The sequence below is a fragment of the Xenopus laevis genome, chromosome 4L (assembly GCF_017654675.1).
Source record: "Xenopus laevis strain J_2021 chromosome 4L, Xenopus_laevis_v10.1, whole genome shotgun sequence".
NCBI classification, from domain to species: domain Eukaryota; kingdom Metazoa; phylum Chordata; class Amphibia; order Anura; family Pipidae; genus Xenopus; species Xenopus laevis.
Window position 1 is genome coordinate 79,740,536 of NC_054377.1, and position 23,550 is coordinate 79,764,085.

Consider the following 23,550-nt stretch of genomic DNA (forward strand, 5'->3'; position numbering starts at 1 on the left):
AACTGATATAAAATCCGAAAAAGCCCCTATATCTTGTTATATAAAAAGTATATAAAGAAGGCTGACCAACGACAGCCTCATATTATATAATATATTTGATGGTTAATAAATGCTTTATATTGAGAAACTTATTGGGATAGTTTAAACGCAGTGCTGGCAAACCAGAACCTTCTCCTTCAAGAATATTTAAAGAAGGGCTTAGACTGGGATTTGGGGAGATTCCTTGGTGCGATATACACAGGTAACCATATCCCCCTTAATGCACAATAACACACGGTCACTCACATGCACCCACAAACTCAGTCTCAATCAAACAGGCTCAATCACACACAAAAACAAGCAGATTCAGCACCTTCTCCCCAACACTAAGGCAGAGTCATTTACTGAATCCCAATCACAACACTTCGCCAGGCGTAAATTCTCCCAGACAACGCTAATTCACTAAAATCCGAAGCTGCGTCCAGGGCGCGGAATGCTGACGAAGTTGTGCTTGCGTTACTGCAACAAGCGAATCGAAGTTGCACTTACTAAAGGACAAAGTTACTAACGTGGGCGAAAATTCACCAGCGTGATGTCATTTCGGTACTTTGCCGATTTACTAACGATCGCCGGCGTAACTTCGCTAGTCTCCCCTATGAGAGACAGCCATTCTGTACTTTGGAGCTTTCTGGATAAAGGGTTTCCAGATAATGGATTCCATAGCTGTTCAACATAGTTCAAAAAGTGAATTTCTCATGTGTGTTTTTTTTTTAATGAATACTAGTGATAAAGCTAGCTAGCTAAGAAATAGCTGCTTTTGGAAAAAAAAACAATGATTTAAAGGACACAGGGGCAGAAAGAAACCAGGCGTTGTTATTGAAGCAAGAACAAATCCCAGGGGAGCAGTGATTTCAGCATTTTCAGCTATAGTTATAGAATAATTTGATTTGGCACAAGGAAATCTCCTGGTACTCATTTAAGGGTGGTCTGGCAGTTTGCACTTTATGTGCTCGATGTCTACAGCAATTATTTTCAGTTGAACAAAGAAAAAATGCCTAGTAAACTGAAAGTAAAGAAAAGAAAAACAAAAGAACAACGATCAATAATAACACTCTACAAATATTGACTCTGGAAAGGGACTTTGATGTGTCCCCCACAGGAGAAGGTACGGAAGTGATTTATCAAAGTAAATAAAGTCAAGATCTAAATGAAAATCAATACAGATTTAAGAGAGGGGGAACCAAAACCGTTTATCAAGGTTCCAAGTGCTGTATATTAATTGGCATCATGTTCTTTATTTCTGCAATGTGTGTCACTTAAATGGAGATAAGTGTGCACATCATGCTATATTAAACACAACCTTATATTTAATACATTAAATTATGTTAATATGTATATTAAAGAAATATATGGCTACGATCAAACAAATCACACGTTAGGGGGCAGATTTACTAAGGGTCGAAATAAATTTTCGAATGAAAAAACTTTGAATTTAAGTATTTTTTGGGTACTTCGACCATCGAATAGGCCAAATTCGACTTTGATTCGAATAGAAAATACTTTGAATATTCGACCATTCGAAAATCGAAGTACTGTCACTTAAAAAAACTTCGACATTTCACCACCGTAAACCTGCCGAATTGCTATGTTAGCCTAAGGGGACCTCCTAGAACCTATAGCCAAAATTTGGCTAAGTTTTAAAAAGCCGATGGATTTTTTTTGAAAATCGTTAGATCGTTCGATTAAATCGTTTGAATTGTTCGATTCGAATGATTTCACCGAATGGTCGACCGATTTTACTTCGAAAACGGACAAAAAAAATCAAAAAGAAAAGTTCGATTATCGAATTTGGCCTATTCAATGGTCGAAATTCGAAGTTTTTTAACTTCGAAATTCACCCTTGATAAATCTGCCCCTAATTGTACATGTGCCTCCCCCATTCTTTGATGATGGATAAAAACAATACAGTAAATAACTGGAGAAGATGGGTTCAAGGGTCTTCTTTACAAATCATACCTTCACCAAATACATGCACCAACATACCCCTCCATCCACATAGATACATGCACAGACACTTAGCCTCAGACATGTAACAATTTTCCTTGACTAAAGAATCAGGAGAACCAAAGGGATACATAATGTCAAAATAAAAGGAGATGGGAGACTAAAAAGGGACAAAAAAAACCCAAAAAATAAAAACCAGCAGAACAGAAAGCAGTCAAAATTGCATAAGAGTGTGTGGTTACAGAAAGTAGGCGTTCCAAAGAAACAGGAAGAAAAGTTAAGAGAAAGGGTACATAACAGAGATTGACGGGAAAAGCAAACACAGCTGAAGAGAAGAAAGATGAAAAATAAGATGGGACAGAACAGTAGCAATGTAATGATAGAATCACAAAGTTTATGGGATAAGGCATAACTTCAAAATGGTGAGCTTTGTGTTGCCTCACAATTAAATTACATATTTATGGGCAATGATTCCAAATTCCTGTTGAATATTTCTTAGCACCACAAGCAGGGGTGTAACTACAGAGGAAGCAGACCCTGTGGCTGCAGGGGGACCCAGGAGGTACCAATAAATATTGGTAAAACAGGTCAATCTCTAGACATTTTGAGGGCCTAAAAATATTTTGCTGTGGGGCCCAGTAAAATCACTGACCACAAGATACCTATCTCAAAATATAAAAACATTCCGGGCCCGTATATTTTTAAAGTATATGTAATAAAGATGGCGATTTTATAAAGAATTCACATTGGTTCATTTTTGTGAGGTTGGATCAGCATTTGCCACTGAATATTTATTGACGTTCCTTACGTAACAGCAACATTTTGTAACGGTTAACTCCAAAATGTTAAAATAAAATGTTCAGATGAAAAATAAAAAGTGAAAGTTACAGGATGTCTGAGCCCTAAAACGTATGTGCACGCTGCAGAAAAATATCTGGCTACACAAATTTTACCCCTCCACAGGCCAATCTCATTAATATTAAGCTCAATCTTAGATATAATGGTATACCTGTATGTTGTATGTGCAATATCAGGGAATATGAAATGTTACTTAAAGTAAGGCCATATATCAAAAACAGACAAAGGTATCTTTTTTTTTTTTTTTTTAACAAAACAAATGCATTAATATCCCACTTGGATACAGAAATATTTTTTGTGTCTTTAACTGGAAAATCAAAGACACAACAATTGTACTCAAAGACAAAAAAAATTCACAACAGATTAAAAAAAATCGACTTACCTTTAAATTATTAGGCTCAATGAGCTTGGCAGTTCTGGTCCCAGGTATGCCCATATTAATTACTGTAGACATTGTAGCTTTGTAGCTACGAGCTGAAGAGGGCCTAGAAGATTTATTTTCTGCTGAAACATTTAACATAAATACTTGTTAAGCCTTACACTCATAAAGCATAAACTTGGCCAAGAAGATAAAACTTTTTCCTTAAGTGAGAACTTTAAATCCTGCATCTCCAGTGACACTTTCAACAATATTATACTAACACGTGGAGGCCTATTTATCGAAGTTCGGATTTTAGTGTTTTTTGAAACCATGACTAAACTCACAAATTCTAAAACTACCAATATCATGACATTTATTAAAAAATCTTAATAAAATAATTATGCTGGATGATGCGCCAAAAAAATAACATCCTGTACGTCGAAAATTTCTAGTTTTTTCCTAATGAAAAAAAATATCTGAAAACCTCTAAAAGTCTAAAATGATTTAAAGCTGTCCAACAGGATAACCGCAGCTCTCATTGACTTCTAAAGGACCTCAACTACTTTTATCTTGTATTAGTGGTTTTTGTGGTTTTTACACTTACTAAGCTAAAATTTTTAGAGCATTTTAAAAAAAATGAGAAAGCCAAAAATTTTTAGAGATTCATGGAAAAAAAATAATCAATATTTGATTGTTAGTAAATGAGCCTCATAGTATAATATAAATAATATACATAGTATAAAGTATAATATACTTAGGGGCAGATTCACTAAGGGTCGAATTTCGAAGTTAAAAATACTTCGAAATTCGACCCTCGAATTGAAATCCTTCGACTTCGAATATCGAAGTCGAAGGATTTAGCGCTAATCCTTCGATCGATCGATCGAAGGATTTTTCGTTCGATCGAACGATTAAATCCTTCGAATCGAACGATTCGAAGGATTTGAATCCAACGATCGAAGGAAAATCCTTCGATCAAAAAAAGGTTAGCAAACCTATGGGGACCTTCCCCATAGGCTAACATTGACTTCGGTAGGTTTTACCTGCCGAAGTAGGGGGTCGAAGTTTTTTTTAAAGGGCAAGTACTTCGACTATCGAATGGTCGAATAATCGAACGATTTTTCGTTCGATTCGTTCGATTTCGTTCGAATTCGAACGAATTTAACCAATTCGATGGTCGAAGTACCAAAAAAATACTTCGAAATTCGAAGTATTTTTCATTCGAATCCTTCACTCGAGCTTAGTGAATCTGCCCCTTAGTATAACGTATAATATACTGTATGAACACACATACTCCTCAGGTAAATAAGGGCCATTTTACTATGTTACAGAATGGCCAATTCTCAGCAACTTTTCAATTGGTATTCATTTTTTTCTATAGATTTTTTTTAATTTATTTGCCTTTTTCTTCTGACTCCTTCCAGCTTTCATATGAAATAGGGTTCACTGGCAATGTTCTGTTAGGCTAAAATTTTATTGTTACTTTTTATTAATTATCTTACTATACAGACTTCTCCTATTCATATTCCAGTCTCACTGCCTGGTTGATAAGGTAATTCAGACCCTAGCAACCATATTGCTGCTGATATTTTAAACTGGAGAGCTGCTAAACAAAAAGCAAAATTATTAAAAACACAAATAGAGACCAATTGCAAGTCTCAGAATAGCAATTTTAATTTAATTTAATGTGAAGAACCCCTTTAAGTGGTGAATTTTCAAGGTGCACTCAGATCTGGGCTGAGGTTAAGAGGAATTTGTAAAGATACCTTAAGAAGGTATCTGAAAGCACCCAACTATATTATAACAACTGGAAAAAACAAGCCTTGTGAATTAAGAGCACAGATGTATAGGGGAAGTACAGTCTATGGGTACATTCATTAATTACCAATACCTTAAAAAACACAATGAATATATTTTTGAATATACCTTTCCTTGTAGAAGTTTCAGAATCAAAAAGCTTTAAATTTCCATGCGATGATTTTGGTGACGAGGAACGCTCTGGTGACTTTTCGATATAGCTTCCAAACTGCTGTCGTTTTGCTTTGCTATTGCTGTCCATTCTCTCTGATGCTACCTTAGCACACTGTTCACAGGTTTTAAAGAATGTGCTACAAAACTGCCAAGATAATACAAGCAATAAAAAAAATGTATACTTAATCTGATTATTATTTACAATACAAACATATATAAATTTGACTACCTTGAGAAGCCAATAAGCTTTCTTTTTTTGTTTATCCGTCTACATTCATCCATAAAATGGGCAGCAGTACAGTAATAATGTTACACAGCTGCTAAGTTCAAAGAATTTCCAATAGTTACAACAATAGTGTTGTTAGTGCTACACAATGCTTCCATTGGCTGGAATACAAACGTACAGCACTGCAGCTTATGGGAACACTGGGGGTCATTTATCAACATTGGGCAAATTTGCCCATGGGCAGTAACCCATGGCAACCAATCAGATTGCTGCATTAATTGTTCTAATTGCAGCTGCCTTTAAAAAGCTAATCACTGATTGGTTGCTAAAGGTAACTGCCCATGGGCAAATTTGCCCAGTGTTAATGAATGAGCCCCACTGCCACCAGTAAAGCTTGACTGACTGCTCTTATGCAGCATTAGTCTGGTTGAAATCCTAAATACAAATCTAATGAAAACAGCTATGCATTAGGGGATCAATACTAATTACCTATATACAGTACATACACACATTGATGCCTAGGTGTTGTAACCTTAAGCAACAAATATGTTTATTACAGGTGACTAGACATTTAGCAAACTGCACTAAGGCAGGGGTGTCCAAACTTTTTGTTACGAGGGCCAGATTTGGTGAGGTGGAAATGTGTGGGGGCCGACCATTCAGCCTGACATCCTTTGAACCATTAACATAATTTAACTCATTTAAACAAGGAATTGTATAGCTGTAGCAGTAATATTTGGGCACATTAGTGAAATGATCTACCACTTGGTCTATACTGCTGCCTGTGTGCTGAAGGTGTTATTAATAGACACAAACTGACACATAGTGACGCGCCGCTCTCACATAATTCTTTAATTCACTCTACTGGTACTACTGGTACGTCATTGCACCTTCAGCCCTAAAGAAGTATACAAGAGCGGCGCATCACTCTGTGTCAGTACGTGTCTATTGCTAACACCTTCAGCACACAGGCAGCAGTATAGACCAAGTGGCCGATCATTTCACTAATGTGCCCAAATATTACTGCTACGGCTACGTGATTCCTGATCTCACTGTGCTTGAGGGCCGCATTATTATTAATTTCACAACGGAGGCTGAGGGCCGGTGTAAATTTGAAAATGGGCCGCAATTGGCCCCCAGGCCTGACTTTGGACATGCCTGCCCTAAGGTGTTGGAGTACTGAGAAACCGCAAAAACATTGGCTAGTTTCCAGTTGATTGCAGTGCAGCAAGTAGCAATCAGCCTGTGACTGTTACATAAACATTTTCTGAAAACTCAGCAGTTATCAAAATTCCACTTGTCCACATATGTAAATTTTTCATTGCACCTTGCACCTGAGTAGTGAGTGCTGTCTGTTGGAAATATACATACAGTATAATATAGCTCCACTGGGGCAGGAACTCATTTGAGAGATATATAATCTCTGTAAAGCGCTGTGTAACATGGTGCTAGATAGATACAGTAAATGTTAGTAATCAATAGCAATAAGATAAACGGATATTCTAATTTCCTGTACTACTATTGAATCAAAAACATCCTCTCCTAATAACCCCAAAAAAGTTGCGTCCAAGGTGCCGAACGCTGGCGATGTTGAGCTAGCGTTAATTTGGCAAGCAGAGCGAAGTTGCGCTAGCGTTGGCTAAATTGCATATTGGCGGGAAGTTAAAGTTGAATGGACGTATATGTTGCAGCAAATACATTACACTACCAAAGCCCAGGGAAGTTTAATAAAATAAAATAGAATTGTTATATTGCCCTACACATGAGCCCAGTGTACAGTTTATGTGCCATATGTTAGGAAATGTAGGGAGGAAGCCAGTTACCCCAAAAGAATTGTGCGCTCTTTTGCAGCCTATCACCCTGAAAAAAGGAAAAGACACCAAATTTCAACTAAATTTTGAGGAGGAGTCCTATCTACTCGATTGCACTTTGTCCGGTCTGAGGTGGTGAAGGCAAGTCTGGCGCAAGAGGTAACGTTCAGTAAAATCCGCATTCTAGTGAATTTGCGCAGTTACGTCCCTTCGCTAGAGCACAACTTCGCCTGCCGATTGAGTGCCAGCGCCTGTCTCTTTCGCAAGTGAAGTTACGCCTGTGCCCATTAGTAAAGTGCCGAAGTACTGAAATGACGTCAGTTAGTCACTTTGCCCTTTAGTAAATTTGCCCCAGAAACTCTGACAAGAAATATCTGTCGGTGCTATCCTGACAGCATGCCCACAGTAAGCTACAAACAGTGTGTTCTGATGTCAGAATGTACTTTATCATGCACAGCAGCTCAGTAAAAGAATGTTGGTTCAGGCAGCAAATCATCTTCTTTTTAATAAACTTTGTCAGGCCACTGTTATAAAGCAGAAAAACAGACCAGAAAGATGTAGCAATTGCATTATCCATACCTTATTGTAGTCAAGCTTGCCATTGCTGTTTACTTCAGCTAAACGAAACACGGAGTTGACTTCCTCTTGAGACATTTTCTCACCTTTCTGGGAAGAATGAATGATAGGTTTTAGATTTTCATGCAATAAAAAATGAAGGCAAACATTTATTTATCTCCAAAGAATGGACAAAACACATAATTTATTCATGCTGTGAAATTGAACTGACACCAGTTTCTGCCATATGTCAGAAAATACACCATATGTGGTCACAGTACATTGTCTCAAGTAAATAGCACACTCCATAAAATGAACGGAGTGTGTGGAGAAACATTAATTCAAGTGTACGTTTACATTTTCTAAAATTTACAGTTCTTTACAATAGGAGTTGGCTATGTTTCATTATTGTCTTCAACAGCAGTACTGAGTTCTGTTAAAATACACAGGTATTGGATCTATGATCTGGAGACTGTGGGACCTGTGTTTTTTTTTTTAGAACATGGGGCCTTTCTGTAAAATATAGCACTATGCCTTAAGGCAAACATTGCAATAACCCAATAAGATTTCTTTTTAAATCCACATGGATGTACGCTACTGGGTACAAAGTACCATTTTACAGTTACAAAGAAATTAGGCAAAATGAAGAATAGTTTGTTCCAATAGGACTCTATGGAAAATAGCATTGCTTGATTCCAGAGCTCTCTGGATAATGGCTTTCTGGATAACAGATCCCATACCTGTATCAAGTTTTATTGATAACACAGCAGTTAATAATATATCATACATACTGTGGTAAGGATTTCATACAAGTCATTGTGTAATATATATCCTTTGTTATTTGTATCTATTTTCCTAAAAGCTTTCAGAAGCTCATTTTTGGTAGCAGGTTTCTCCTTTTTTAGGATGGCACAGAAATCATCAAAATTTAACTCTTTGGTCCGTGGAGTCCAATACTTGTTAAGTACTCTGTTGGATGGATTTCGACCAGTTTGCTGGAGCACTGTAAAATAAATACAGTATTAAAAGTATTAACAACTAAACACTTTCTAGTAAAAGATGACATTGTTATGCTGACAAATGAGATGCACAGATGGTATTGTAATGTGGGGATGGAAGCTCCTGGTGTTATTTAAGCAAAAAAAAAAATTAACATTTGACTTAAAAATAGCAGTTTTTTTTATATGGTTCTGTTATTGTCACATAAATAAACAATTACTTAACTGGCACATATATAAATGTATATAATACACAAAAGCCACAATACAGTGATATAAACTGTAATTAGTCCTATGGGACTAATAAGTGGTATAAAATCCTGTGTAAAAAGCATTGACATTTTGGGGGTTATTTATCAAAGGTTGAGTTTCGAGAGTAGTTTTCAGTAAAAACTATTTTTTTAAAAGTTTAAAAAGAAATTACTTTTTCGAGATTTATTATGCCCAAAGCTGGAAATAGCTTAAATCAGGAAATACTCCAGCTAAAACCTGACAAGGTCATGTAGAAGTCAATGGGGCAAATTTACTAAAGGGTGAATCTTCGCCTCATAAGGCTCTGCCATACTCATGCAACTTCGTTATTATGCAGCGAATATGCATATTTATCAAAATTTCATCTCGGCTAATGAACGCTGGTGTACTTTCGCCAGCATTACTTCGTCAGCGTGAACAGCAAAATGTCTCTATCGTTACTTTCTTCCTAGAGAAACTTTGTTAACATACGTATGCTTACGTCAATTTAAATATGGCAGGTATATACAGGTCATATTTATATATCTTTATTAGTGATTGTTGGTGAAATTGCTGGAAGTGGCCACTAAGGGGCAGATTTACTAAGGGTCGAAGTGAATTTGTGAAGAATATAACGTTGAATTTCGAAGTAATTTTTTGGATACTTCGACCATCCAATAGGCTACTACGACTTCGAATTCGAAGTAAAAATACTTTGATTATTCGACCATTCGATAATCGAAGTACTGTCTCTTTAAAAAACTTCGACTTCAACACTTTGCCAAATTAAATGTGCCAAAGTGCTATGTTAGCCTATGGGGACCTTCTAGAGTATTTTTCTACATTTTTTGTAGTCGAAGAAAAATCATTTTATCGATCGCTGAAATCCTTCGATCGAACTATTTTACTTCTACCGCAGGATAGCCAAATTCGGTGAAAAAAATTTGACTTCGATATTCGAAGTCGTGTATCTTAATTCGATGGTCGAATTTCAAAGTATTTATCTTTGAAATTCGAACCTTGATAAATCAGCCCCTAATTGTTAAAAATGTCCAAGTAAGCAAAATAACGACAAGAGATCCACCCTAAAACAAATGTGGCATGGCCTTCAAATGGTTAAAAAAATGTAAATAAGATATTTTTAACAGTTACAACTTGTAAACATAATCCTACATTAAAATATGAAAAAAAAAGCCATTATTTTGTCTTTTTTTATGACTTTTTTTGGCATACGGGATATGATGTCATGGACATAAGATTGTTGAGGATGTAGCTTCATCTTATCAATTGGCCAGGTATAACCTGGTGAAACAGACTCTGCCGAAAAGGGTAACAGATTGCAAAGTTCCCACTAAATAAATTCGCGGAGTAACGATCATTTGCCTGGGAGAAAATTTGCCTGGCAAAATGATGCAAAACTTCTCTAGCGCTTAGTTTTTTCGCTAGTGAATTGTCTGCCTCCCCTTTAAGTAAATTGGCGCTGTCCCTGGGAATTGTCATTATGGTGAATTTTCACAAAAAACAAACAAAAAAACCTCCTACTTCGCCCCCTTTAGTAACTCTTCCCCAATGGTAGAGGCCCCTTGAACCATTTGAAGATGTCTGTAGCCTTCATGATGTTCGGGTTTTTTCGGTGGTTTTCAAGCGATTCAAGCTTTTTTTTCACCGGAAACTCGATCAATTCGAGTATTCAAGTTTTTTACCCAGATTACATGGATTCAAGTTTTTACATAAATGAGAAAACATTCAAGTTGTGAGTTTATTCCAGGTATAAAAAACTTCACAAACTCGACCTTTGATTAATAACCCGCATTATGTAAAGGTGGCCATACACATAAGATCCCCAAACGAGCGGACCATAACCCGATGTGCCCACTAACAGCAGTTAATCTGAACGTGATGTGAATGGGCGCCAACGGGTTGCAGAACCGCATCACTAGCCAATGTGGTCCTGGATTGAAGAAATCAAACTTGCCCGATCCATATCTGGCCAATTTAGGGTGTTGATATTGATCAAAGGGACCGGTTGGCAGCCCCCATACATGGGCAGATAAGCTGCCGTTACACTAGAAATTTACACACGTCTATACATTTGAATAAAACTGTTAAAGAGTATATTTCAATTAAATTGTTTTAACATGCCTTTATAAATATTGCAGAACTATATTGACCAGTATATTTAGGCCAGCTGCTGGCAAGAGGCAGCTTCTTCACATGCAAGTAACCGTATATATAGCATACTGCTCAGTTATAAAAGTGCCTCATTATACTCTGGCCTAGTCTGACTGTTTTTCTTTTTGATTGCTCAGAGTTAAATGGTTATTACTGTTGGGTTATATTTTAGTGAGACATGTCCGAGTGAATATCATTAAAGTGGACCCGTCACCCAAAAAAAAACATTCCAAATCCTATTTGATCACATTAGTCAAGCAAAATGAACTTTAATTACACTACATAAATTATTTGAATCTTGTTTCCTTCAGTCTGGGAATTCATAATTATAGCAAGCAGGAAGCAGCCATTTTGTGGACAGTTTTATTAAGGCAAGTCTTAGATTCTTGTTTATGCACCAGAATGGGGGACCTGATGTCCATTCCCATGCACTGGCTACACAATTAAACAGTAAAGAGAACGGGGGAATGTGTGGAGAGCAGTGACATCTAGGAAGTGCTGAATGGAAAGTGAAAGTAATTGTCTGCCCCGCCTCTATGCCACTGGCATAGAGGAGGGGCAGACAATATTTGATTGACAGCTGAGATTTTTAAATGAGCTTACAACAGCTATGAATGCTTTAATAAAAAATAGAAATTGGATTTCATGTTTAATTTGAAAAGGACTTTTATTATACAGATTTTTGTATCTGGATGACAGGTCCACTTTAAGCACAGAAATGTAGATTTTTACAAGACTTTTCAGTACAGTGCAAAATATTCTATTCTACACAGCAGGTTAAGGTTTTTATGATCTACATTCAGGGATGGTATTTTGCATGTACAGCTTCCCCTATATCTTTAAATTGTGTGCTTTGCAATTTGTCACAGAGCTCCTTTAAAACCAAAGAGTTTTAATTAACCCAGTTAACTATGGGAAATATTTTGAATTTTAAATGCCTGTTCTCCATGACCTTGACACCAGGGCTCATGTAATAGTTGGTCAATTGCTTAAGTGGCTCATGGAAAGAGATGAAAGACATAACCCTCGGAAAGGAGAAAACATTTGTTCTCCCAAATACTATTTTTGAATCTGGATTATAAGAAATCTGCCATTAGCAAGGAGAAAAAAAAATCTTTTGCCATAATGTTGAAAGCCTTCATTAGGCTAAGCACATCTTCTGAATGTGACCGCCTGTTAAACCAGCCATGGCGTAATTAGGGTATCAGGACTGAAAAATCCAACATGTCAGCAGGATTTATTCCTCTATCAACATACCAGAACTCTTTAACAAGTTCAGTGCTGCAGACTGATCCTTGCAAGGCTGGCTGAATGAAAAGCTGCAGAAATTCAATGCAAGTAGAGACAGTATCAAGGTGGTATGATTATTCCTAAACATATCTTTTGAAATACTGTATACACTATATACACTATACTGCATACACTATAATTAGTGCTGGGCTGTTTTTCTTTTCTATAAAAATGTTAAAAAAATCATTATTTTTTGTTTGTTCATAATATGTAATATTTACAACACTTAGGAGCAGATTTATTAAGGGTTGAGTTGTATTTTTCACAAACAAATTGAATTTTTAAGGGTATTTGGGCCATAAAATCGATTATACGCCAACCCTGTAAATAGCTCGGAACCAAAAATGCCTGTTGAGGTCATGTACAAGACAATGGCAGAGGTCCCTTGAACCATTTGAAGATATTAATAGCCTTCATGATGTTCAAGTTTTTTTCGGAGGGTGTAGCTCGAAAACTTGATCAATGCACGTGATTCAAGTTTTTTCCCCGTGAAAAACTCAATTAACTAGATTTTTCCTGTTGTTAACCCCGAACTTGCTGATTTTTTCCATTCAAGTTCTTTTTCTTAAATTGGAAACCATTCGAGTTGTGAGTTCATTCGAGGTCTAAAAAAGCGTACATAACTCTAAAATTTTACCTTTAAAGAACTCCCTAAATAAATTGTCTAAAGAAATATATTACTAATGATTTTCTGAGCGGGAAAAATTAGGGGCTTCAGAGACTGCAGACATGGACATTCAAAGGACAGTTCTTTTAGGTAGCGGCAAACATTTATCCTATTTAGTGATCAGAAGGCCACATACCATTTTACCATACATGTGGGGGGAAATGCTCTGATGAGACTTATTAGTCTAATCACTATGCAGCTTTGCAGGACTATGCACTTCTGGGTCACTTAATACCCCATAAATAAAAGGATGGAAATCATCAGTTAAGACAGCTTGTCTTTTTGTGAATTAATCCCCCTTTATACCCTCAGGTTCCCCTGAATTGCTTGCCTTCAGGTGAAGCTGCTTTACCTTGGCACCGGGAGGAGGTGGACCACAACAGAAGCAAATATAAGTGGGGGCTAAAAAGAGTTTGAAATACAAGCTGCATTGTGCTGCTGTGAAAGAGTAGTTGTACCATGTGTTACATGTTAGTAAGGTTTTAAAATGCTTTATAAACATATACACTGACAATAGTATAAAATACCTAATTGCAGCTGATCTTTGGTCGTAATGTTGTCTAGACTGCTTTTAAAGACAGTAAGATAGGCAGCACGGCTAACTGAGTAGAAGATTTCTTCCTCATTCTGCTGTGGTTTTTGATACTCTTGACGTTCACTGGCTGCATATTTTTGACTCGGTAGAGATGAGTGGTTAGCCATCCTACAAAAAAAACAAAAAAAAACAAGAGTATATATACATAAATGGTGTTTATTATACATATTATGTGTGTGTTATGGTGACAAACAGGCCCTAGTTCAAAGCATGTTATTGCCTTCTCATTATAACAGTACGTAATACTTTAAGGGGGTGTTTGGAAATTATATATACTACTTTATCGCCCACAGAAAGGCAGATTTCCCATAGGGCAATGATACGCTCCATGTTACAAGGCCATAAGTGAAATGTGTTTGGAAATAAAACCATTTCAAAAGGCTTACATGGGTTTAATATGTAGATTTTCTGACATACATGCCCCTGCTTGTTAGCATGAAAATAGGCAGGCATATAAGTGGGGAGGTGGTTTAAATGGTCAATGGAAATGAAAACTAGGTTAGAAGTTTCACAAAACATAATGCTGTGACATGTAGTTAAAGGAAAACTTGTCTATACCCAATGAATTGAAGTGCAGCACAACTGAATATAAATACCTTTCTGGCCATCAACACTACCTGATGCCAAAAAATACTGGGAGCTGATGCACTGGTGCATTGATGCTTTGCTTTTATTCAAAGTTTGAAAACAAAGAATTTGAGTATTATGTTTCCATCCCAAATGGCAAAGACAGCAACAAATTCTATTTAGTGTATATTTATTTTAATTGTTCTATAAGACTCTGTACATCTGTAAAAAAAATGTACTATTCTAAATATGCTATGCTAATGTAGCCCTGTATAGAACCCTGCAGTGACACTACATCTCATTTCTGGACATTTTATTTTCTGAAGGACAGCAGTACTTGATCTACTAATGCAGGGAAAATATACATCAGATCTATATGTCTAGTGCTTTTTTGAAGTTAATGAATTGCAACCAAAATCTCTTTCAGAGCAGACTTTGCTCACTTAGTAGACTTTCACAACGAGTGACATCAAGAGGCAATGAAAAAAAGAAAAATCACCAGCCTTTGAAGTAACAGTGACCTGTCTGGTGAGAGACATCCCTGGTTCTAACCCTGCAGTCTTGTCCATTCACAACTACTATGAGTGACCAGATGCTGTGCAGAGAGAACTCCTTGAGAACATTGCCTCTGTTTAATCACTGCCAGAAAGTCTAGAGAACTGTGTGAGAAATCCTAACATATATTAATAGAACATTATGGTCATTTATCTGCTATCATTTACAGTCTGTAAGTTCAAGACAGAAGACTTTTGCATTTAGATGTCTATGTATCTCTGCCAATGAAAAGGTTAGATATTCCAAGGATGACAGTTGGAGTGCTGCAGGAGGGGGGAGTCATTAATTTTCCCTGTGTTGTTGGTCTTACAGCCTCTAACATTATTGTAGCAAGCTGACCAAGAAATGTATTCTAGCATAATGAAATTAATATCTCAGTTCTGCTTCAAGACAGCACCACACTTACAGTCCCCTTCAAGACTCATTGGATTCTTGCTCATGGAGTTTTAAATCACAGGATCCTCCCTTAGCGCAAAAGGTTTTTTTTACACTTGGGAGAGAAAGATAATAATTGCTTATCAAGGTTGAAGTGCCCTATTTATAACTGACAGACCACATGGCTGACATTTTTTGTATTGCATTGCAGCATTAAATGCACCCTACATGGACATAATATCAGATGCAATCTAGAGTCCAGAAAATAATAACAATATAAAAAAAAATCTTTTAAAGAGATAAAGATTTTTTTTTTAAAGGGATCCTGTCATGGGAAAACATGTTTTTTTCAAAACGCACCAGTTAATAGTGCTACTCTAGCAGAATTCTGCACTGAAATCCATTTCTCAAAAGAGCAAACAGATTTTTTTATATTCAGTTTTGAAATCTGACATGGGGCTAGACATTTTGTCAATTTCCCAGCGGCCCCTGGTCATGTGACTTGTGCCTGCACTTTAGGAGAGAAATGCTTTCTGGCAGGCTGCTGTTTTTCCTTCTCAATGTAACTGAATATGTCTCAGTGAGACATGGGTTTTTACTATTGAGTGTTGTTCTTAGATCTACCAGGGAGCCGTTATCTTGTGTTAGGGAGCTGTTATCTGGTTACCTTCCCATTGTTCTTTTGTTTGGCTGCTGGGGGGAAAAGGGAGGGGGTGATATCACTCCAACTTGCAGTACAGCAGTAAAGAGTGATTGAAGTTTATCATAGCACAAGTCACATGACTTGGGGCAGCTGGGAAATTGACAATATGTCTAGCCCCATGTCAGATTTCAAAATTGAATATAAAAAAAGCGGTTTGCTCTTTTGAGAAATGGATTTCAGTGCAGAATTCTGCTGGAGCAGCACTATTAACTGATTCATTTTGAAAAAATGTTTTTTTCCCATGACAGTAACCCTTTAAGCTAGCGATACCACACAGATAATATTGTAAAAACTGCTGTGCACGTGTGGTGGCTGCCAATGATGAACAATATCAGACAATGGAGACAGTCCATTGATGACACGTTTTTGTCTGTATAAGGGGACATATAATATAATATAAAATGATAACTGAACCCCTGGTCTCGATACAAAGAGGCAAACCATAAGACAGGTGGGCAGGAGAGTGTTAATGGTGGTCTAGTAAAGCAATATAAGACTGTGAACACATAAGTATCGAGACCCTGCTGTCGTAGGTCAATGGATTATAACATACCTCCCAACATTTTGGAAGTAAAAAGAGGGACAAAAAGTTTTTTTTCTGCATGTAGCGCAGCAATTTTTTTGACCATACCCCTTTATGTGGCCACACCCCCTAATTACCATGTTTGTTTTACAAAATTTGGCAGGTTATGAAAGTTTGAAAATATTTCTCCTTATCTAAACTGTGTTTTTGTGTCTCAAAATTGTTACAAAGTATCTTATTTGCACCTGTTAGCTGTTCTGGGCTCTCTGCTAAAAGCCAATTAAGTGGGAAACTGTTTCTTTTTCTGGCTGTTCAGTGCAGAGAAAAGAGGGACTTTCCAGTACAAATAAGGGACTGCGGTTTGAGCTGTCAAAAGAGGGACTGTCCCTCCGAAAAAGGGACAGTTGGGAGGTATGTTATAATTAACTGAAATAAGAGACAGGACTGAAGCAGCATACAGCATGTACACCCAGTCTGCAGTTTGCAGATATAGATCACAATGCTTGCTCCATTGTACCCAGGAAACTGGTTGCTTGGGAAATATTTGTCTGAATATGTGCCTCTGCCCTGGTGCAGAATATTATTTCATGTTATTTATGGAAATTCCTGTAAACCACTGTATTTACTGTAAATGCCCAGCAAAGGGTATACAAGCTTGGACAAATAGGTGTGGCATTTGATACTCTCCCTGTCATACGTACGAAGTGTGACAAGTTTCCTAAGATTCAAATGCTTTGTCTACTAAATAAACCTTGTCTTGGAATCTTGCTTAATAATAAGATTAATGTAAGAAAACTACTAACAATGTACAACAGGATAACGGTTGGTCTGCAGATCAGTCAGGTTAGAAAATAATATCTGCTGATGCAACATGTCATGGTTCACTGTCAGATGAGGAAGTGAACAGGAGCTGCTGCAACCAGCCCACTGCCCAAACAGACAGTATTGCTTGGTTTATTCACTGTGAAAGCCCAAACGATTAAAACTGCAAGTATTGCAAAAGAGCCATGGCTCCTCATCACTTCATCATATGGTGATGCACCATGTGTCTGCCAACATGGTACATGGCTACTTGAAGTTTTTAGATTGGACAGATCAGCTATGATCTGACAGGCTGCTCTGGTCTATTTCTTGCTTCATGATTTCCTACTGTTTACGGTCAATCTCATCCTCAGAACCAAGGAAAAGCATATTTTTCTAAGGCAATAACAGAGTGCATTTCTCATCTCTCTGACACAAACTCTTCTGATAAAACAGAGTCAAGAATATTGTGATGTGTTGGTAATATAAAATAGATTTATTTAGCTTTATTTATGTTACAAAGTCAAACAAACCCAGGGAAAGCCCCTGATCTGAGGTCCTTGTCTTAGAAGGGCAGGTTTGACTTCATGAGGCCACGCTACTCAAAGAGAAATTAAAACTAAAATTGTCACATATACCCTACAAATAATGGGTGTGATTCACAACCATCCATTCAACCCATAAAGAAGCTGTTTTAGTTTCCTTAAAAAAAAAAAAAAAAAGCAGAGAACTTTGCAAAATTGAAATCATGTCAAGTATAACAACACAAATACTACTCCGGCATGAGAAACAGTAAACACTCTATGGTTAACAATATAGCTACACAATCTAAGCAGAAAAACCGGAGAAGATTGTACTATTTCAGTAAAGCCCATGGGAGATCTCACACACTTCAGCTTGGAGTCACTCGTTAATTTGCCAATAACCCATTTCTATGCAACATAAGCAGGAGTGGACAGCCCTGCTGTCAATCACTGAAGCAGACCTACAATCACTGAAAACATCCGATAAAAACCAGGGCACTTAGAGCTACTGGTTAATTAGCATTTCCTCAAAAAATATTACACTTGCCTGGAAAATAAAAAATACTATAAAGGCATGGGATTTCTTATCTGAAATTTGAAATCGTGAAAGCTCCGAATTACAGGAAGGTCATCTCCCAAAATCAATTTTTAGCAAATAATTCTAATTTTATTAAAATCAGAACCTTGTACTTGAAGTTGTATGATCTATATTGGTGGCAAAACATTCCAGTTTTTAGTAGACTTAAGGTATAGTGATCCAAATTACGCAAAAAAAACCTTTCCGGAAAACCCCAGGTCCCAAGCATTCCAGATAATACTAGGGTTAATTTATGAAGCATATACAAAGGGCAATACTGAAAATTAGCACATAATCAACCATTTTTAAAACAAAGAAATGCAGTGGTATTGCAGTATATGCCATTGTTCGGCCTCAGACATAGAGGCGGGACAGTCAATTATGTTCACTTTCCATTCAGCACTTTCTAGATGTCACTGCACCCCTCATATTCCCCCTCCCTCCTCACAGGCTATAATTATGTATACTGTGCATGGGAATGGGCCTTCATTCTAATGCATTCACAAGATTTTGGTTTGATACAAAACTTTCCTTGATAAAAAGGTCCACAAAATGGCCCCTGCCAGCTGGCTTTGATTGTGAATTCAAGTCTGCAGGGAAGAACATGTAAATAATGATATAGTGTAAGTAAAGTTTATTTCCTGGTCCTTCACATTGCAGTGGGTAGGAACTGGTTAGCCCCTCGTCACATGAAAGCAGAAGCATTGAGAGACTCATGGATTGGAAACGGCAGCAGATCTCACAGAAAAGCAAGATGTAATGTTTAAATCCACTACTAAGAAAGCTTTGGTGTTTCTGGTGCATCGAGTGATGAAAGATGTTATCAAGGAGGAATGGGAATCTCCGGATAGGAAGTTTTGAAAAAAAGAAAAATGAAAAAGATGTATCCGTTCAAAGAGGAAGAAACAAAGGATTGGGATACAGCACCAAAAGTAGACACATCGATTACACGTGTAGCAAGGAAGACCAAGTTACCAGTTAATGACTGTGTCTCCTTAAAGGAGAACCAAACCCTTTATATTAAAATCCCCTACCCTACATAGACCCCCTCCCTGCTCCCCCCAGCCTAGGGGTTACCCTTGGTAAATGCCTCTAACTCTTTACTTACTCCCTGTTGCAGATCGGAGTTCACAGCGACATCTTCTTCTCTTTAGTAATCTTCGGTTCTTCCAGCGCTTCAGCCATTTCCTTCAGTTTCGGGCATGCGCAGTTGTCAAAAACCAGAAGACTGCTCCAACTACGCATTTGCCGATACTGAGTTTACTTCACGAAGATTACCTGTAAAAGCCCCTAAGCCTGTAAACCCCCCTCGTTGCAGAGGGGTAATCTTCTGGCGCTTCGGTAATTTTCGTCACTTTCAGCGCATGTGCAGTTATCACAAAGCGGAAGACTGCTCCAAATGCGCATTCGCCGATGCGGTGCTTACTTACTGACGAATACCGAAGAGAAGAAGATGGCGCCCGTGAACTCCGCTGCGCTGACTCTGCAACGAGGGGTAATTACAGGCTTAGGGGCATTTACAGGTGTTAACACCTGTGCGTGGGGGGAGCAAGGAGGGGGGACTATGGAGGGAAGGGGGTAGGGATTTTTATTAGTTGGGGGGGTTGAATTACCCTTTAAGGGATGCGATGGTATAGAGGTCTTTCGGACAAGTCAAGAATCAACACATTACTGGCTACTAGAAAGGCTTCCACTTCAAACAAATATTACAAGATCTGGGAAACATACTTAAACCGGTGCGTAGATAGATAGATAGATAGGATAAACCTATTGAGCGAGAAGTAGCAGACATTGTGGAATTTCTGCAGAAAGGGCTGGCGAAGGGGCTAAACACTTCTACCCTAAAATGGCAAGTCAGCCTTGTCGGCTCTATTTAATATGTATTGAGTACAAGATGCACTAACCATCAAATTTTTTCAAGCGCTGCAGAGGATTAATCCAAGGATAAAGTCAAAGGTTCCCACATGGGACCTTGTTTTGGTGCTTAAGGCACTAACAGAAGAACCATTTGAACCAATGGAGTCCTCAAACTTGGAAAGCTTTTCTCCTGGCTATCACCTCGGCCAGAAGGATAGGGGAAATTCAAGTGCTAACTATTTCAGAAGGTAATCTAATCTTCAAAGAGGATTCTGTTATTATAAGGCTATCAGAAACTTTTCGGCCTAAAATGACAACAGAGTTTCATTGTGCACAAGAAATTGTGTTACCATTGTTTTGCCCACATCCTGTTACAGATGAAGAAAGACTATGGCATAATATAACCTAGTAAGGTGCCTGAAGCTGTGCTTGAACAGAGTCATGGCTATCAGGAGTGATTCTATCTGGAGTCAGAGCAGGTCACAAAGCCTTCAAGTCTATGATTGGTCGGTGGAGTACATCATGTATCACAGAAGCTTATAGGTTATCCACAGTGCCTGTCCCAGTAGATATCAACACTCAACAATGGCAGTTTCCTGGGCATTACGGGCCCAAGTGTTCCCGAAAGAGTTGTGTAAAGCAGCAGTTTGGTCATCATGAATATGTTCATAAAATTCTATAAATTAGACATTGATTCAGCAAACAGAGCTAATTTTGGGAGATACATCCTTAACTCTGCAATGGATCCAAAGTAATAAAGTACTTCAGCATCCCACCCTTTGTCTGTTCTTACTACTTGATAAGGTCCCATTAGTGCCCACTGCCATGTGAAGGACTAGGAAATCGGAAAATCATATCATACTTACCGTGATTTTCTTTTCCTGGACTATAACATGGCAGTGTCCCTGCCCTAGGGAGAGCTTATACATTTATTCGGCCAGTAAATAAAAAGGAGGATGATTATGGGGCGGGAAGTTTTTTTTATTGGGTGTCATTTCCTCTCTTTCCCCTGACGTGAGAGTTAACCAGTTAGTGCCCACTGCCATGTTACAGTCCAGGAAAAGAATAAGTATGATAGGATTTTCCGATTTTGCTAAACTAACATGAAATTATTTCTTTGGGTGACAGATTCCCTTTATATACCTTTGTAAAAAATAACTTTAATGGATGCAATTTAAGGTTTGCATTGCCCATGTATGGGGCCCCCCGATGGGCTTCCCCGATCAAGATCTAGCCGAAAGTTGGCCAGATCTCGATCGGATGGGACTAAAAATCCCGTCGGATCGCGGCCGCATCTGTTCGTTGATGCGGTCCCATGATCCGACCGCCCGTAAAAGCCACCATAGGATCCGATCGTTGGGCCCTGGACATATCGTGGAGAGATCCGCTCGTTTGGCAACATCGCCAAACGAACGGATCTCTCCGTGTATGGCCACCTTTAAGCTGGCCATAGACACAAAGATCCGATTGTACGAATCCTCGAAAGATTGGATCCGTTAAGCTTAGATAACAAGGTAGAAAGCTATTCAGTAAATATGTGGGGTCTAGTTGCCAAGCAGCTAAGAAATAAGATCACTGTATAAACACAAACAGACTGGCACTTAAAATGCAGTCCACTGCAACTGTGGTTTAATGAGTTGTGGTTATGACCTGGCAACAGTGATTTATGGCCTTGTGCATTTTGTGCCATACTTGTGGGCCTTAGCAATAAGACAATATCCTGAAGCGCATATGATGGCTCTCTGATCATATGTTCTGGGGGCACAGAAAAGGGTTCTGTACTTTTGGTGACAAAACTGACACAGTAATACAATAATAATGAATATATGTATGATAAATATTTGTTTGGCCATACCCTGTTCAAAACGTAAGGTGATCATCACCCTGTTCTCCACAAGGGTGCAGTTATAAAACTGTAACATTATGATTAGCTGTGGGGCACAAAGAAATCAGTCTCAAGACAGTTTGGGAGATGGGGAAACTAATAAAGACTTTATGGTTTACAACAGATTAATGATTGCATCGAACACAGAGTTTAAATAAGAATCCTGTTACTTACTCCAGCTGCGGCTTCAACACACTCTCAGCAAGAGCTCCTTTCCGACTCTCGGTCTCTGATTGACGGCGATCGGTAGCTGTGACTCTACAGTCACCATGGGAACAATTTGCAGGACGTGACGTTGTCCTTAGACCTACAAAATAATATGCCCCACACGGGTAACTTATGATTTGCGATGCCTTTGCGCAATGCGGTTACCTAGAAATCCAGAGAGGAACATCTTATACATGGTCCCTAGTACAAACAATCGAGAATGAAGGCCGGTTATTTCAACAATACAAAAAGGTTAGAGTCGGAACTTAGGAGCAGGGCTGTAGTTTCCGGGGGGATTGAAATAAAATGTGCAGCAGGCGCCAATCTCGAAGGCTTGTCTGTACCTACTGATTGGGTTGGCTACGAGGAACCCGTGATAGTGAATGTTTATACTTCCATCCAGGTACGTAGAACGAATCTTTCAGGGTGTCTGGCAGGTATTTATCAAGTATTTCTCGATGCCAGTGTGATTAAGGGGGAAGAACTATGGCAGATGTAGGAAGGCAGCCTAGTAGTTATAGTCGCTTCCATTCCATGCGACTTTTTACACGAAATATTGACATTGTCGTTGTATTTTTAAAGAGAAATGGGGGGTTCTCTTCCAAAATGTAATTGCACGAATCCTTGAAGGACAAGGAAAGTTAAACCAAGTAGGCTAGAAATGTTGGACATTATGCTTTGGGCTTCTGTACCAGCCCCAGGCAACCAAATCCCTTTAGCAGGGAAGATCTGTGTCTCCAAAGATGCCCCAGTAGCTCCCCATCTTCTTTTCTGCTGATTTACTGCACATGCTCCATGCTGCTGTCACTTTCTGAGTTTAGAGACCAACTCAAAATATACAGTACACATAGAAATAGAATAGAAATGTCACAATATAAGGCTGATTAGTAAATAATAACTACATGGCCGCACAGAAACCAGTGCAACTAACATAAGAATTTAATAATTGGCTTTGTAGCACCGCTTATATTACAGGCCAACCTCATTTTCTGCTTGATAATTTGTGACGACCCCTAAGCTCGTCTTCTCTACAGCTGCTCAGAGCCCACTGAGCATGTGAGTGTCACAGACACTTTCCAAGATGATGACCCCCTGTGACAAGTTTGAAGTCCTGGATCATTGCTGCTATTGAGAAGCTGAAACTTTAGGCTGGTGCAATAAGTTCAGTATATAAAACATGACATTTTTAGCCCTATTCATTTTTAGGGTTTAGTTCTCCTTTAAGAAAGACCGGTTTCTGCGTAATTCCATAAGGACA

General features: G+C 38.2%; 2 protein-coding genes across 4 annotated transcripts in view; one reads left to right on the plus strand and one right to left on the minus strand.

Annotated features, from left to right (window-relative positions):
* efcab7.L (EF-hand calcium binding domain 7 L homeolog) overlaps nt 1-22,392 on the minus strand; it is a 39,842-nt gene extending 17,450 nt beyond the window's left edge. Inside the window, exons 1-6 of one of the 2 annotated variants that reach the window (XM_018256808.2) lie at nt 22,260-22,392; nt 13,651-13,826; nt 8,557-8,768; nt 7,790-7,876; nt 5,129-5,318; nt 3,224-3,345 (exon numbers count right to left, since the gene is read on the minus strand). In XM_018256808.2, the coding sequence (XP_018112297.1) occupies nt 3,224-3,345; nt 5,129-5,318; nt 7,790-7,876; nt 8,557-8,768; nt 13,651-13,825 (786 nt within the window). In that variant the 5' untranslated portion in view covers nt 13,826; nt 22,260-22,392. 2 annotated transcript variants of the gene reach the window in all.
* Nucleotides 22,393-22,406: 14 nt separating this feature from the next.
* Nucleotides 22,407-23,550, plus strand: part of LOC108714229 (centromere protein R) — a 32,162-nt gene continuing 31,018 nt past the window's right edge. The window contains exon 1 of one of the 2 annotated variants that reach the window (XM_041590385.1): nt 22,407-22,544. The gene's annotated coding sequence lies outside the window, so the exon portion shown is untranslated. The other variant, XM_018258242.2, reaches the window with a different exon arrangement.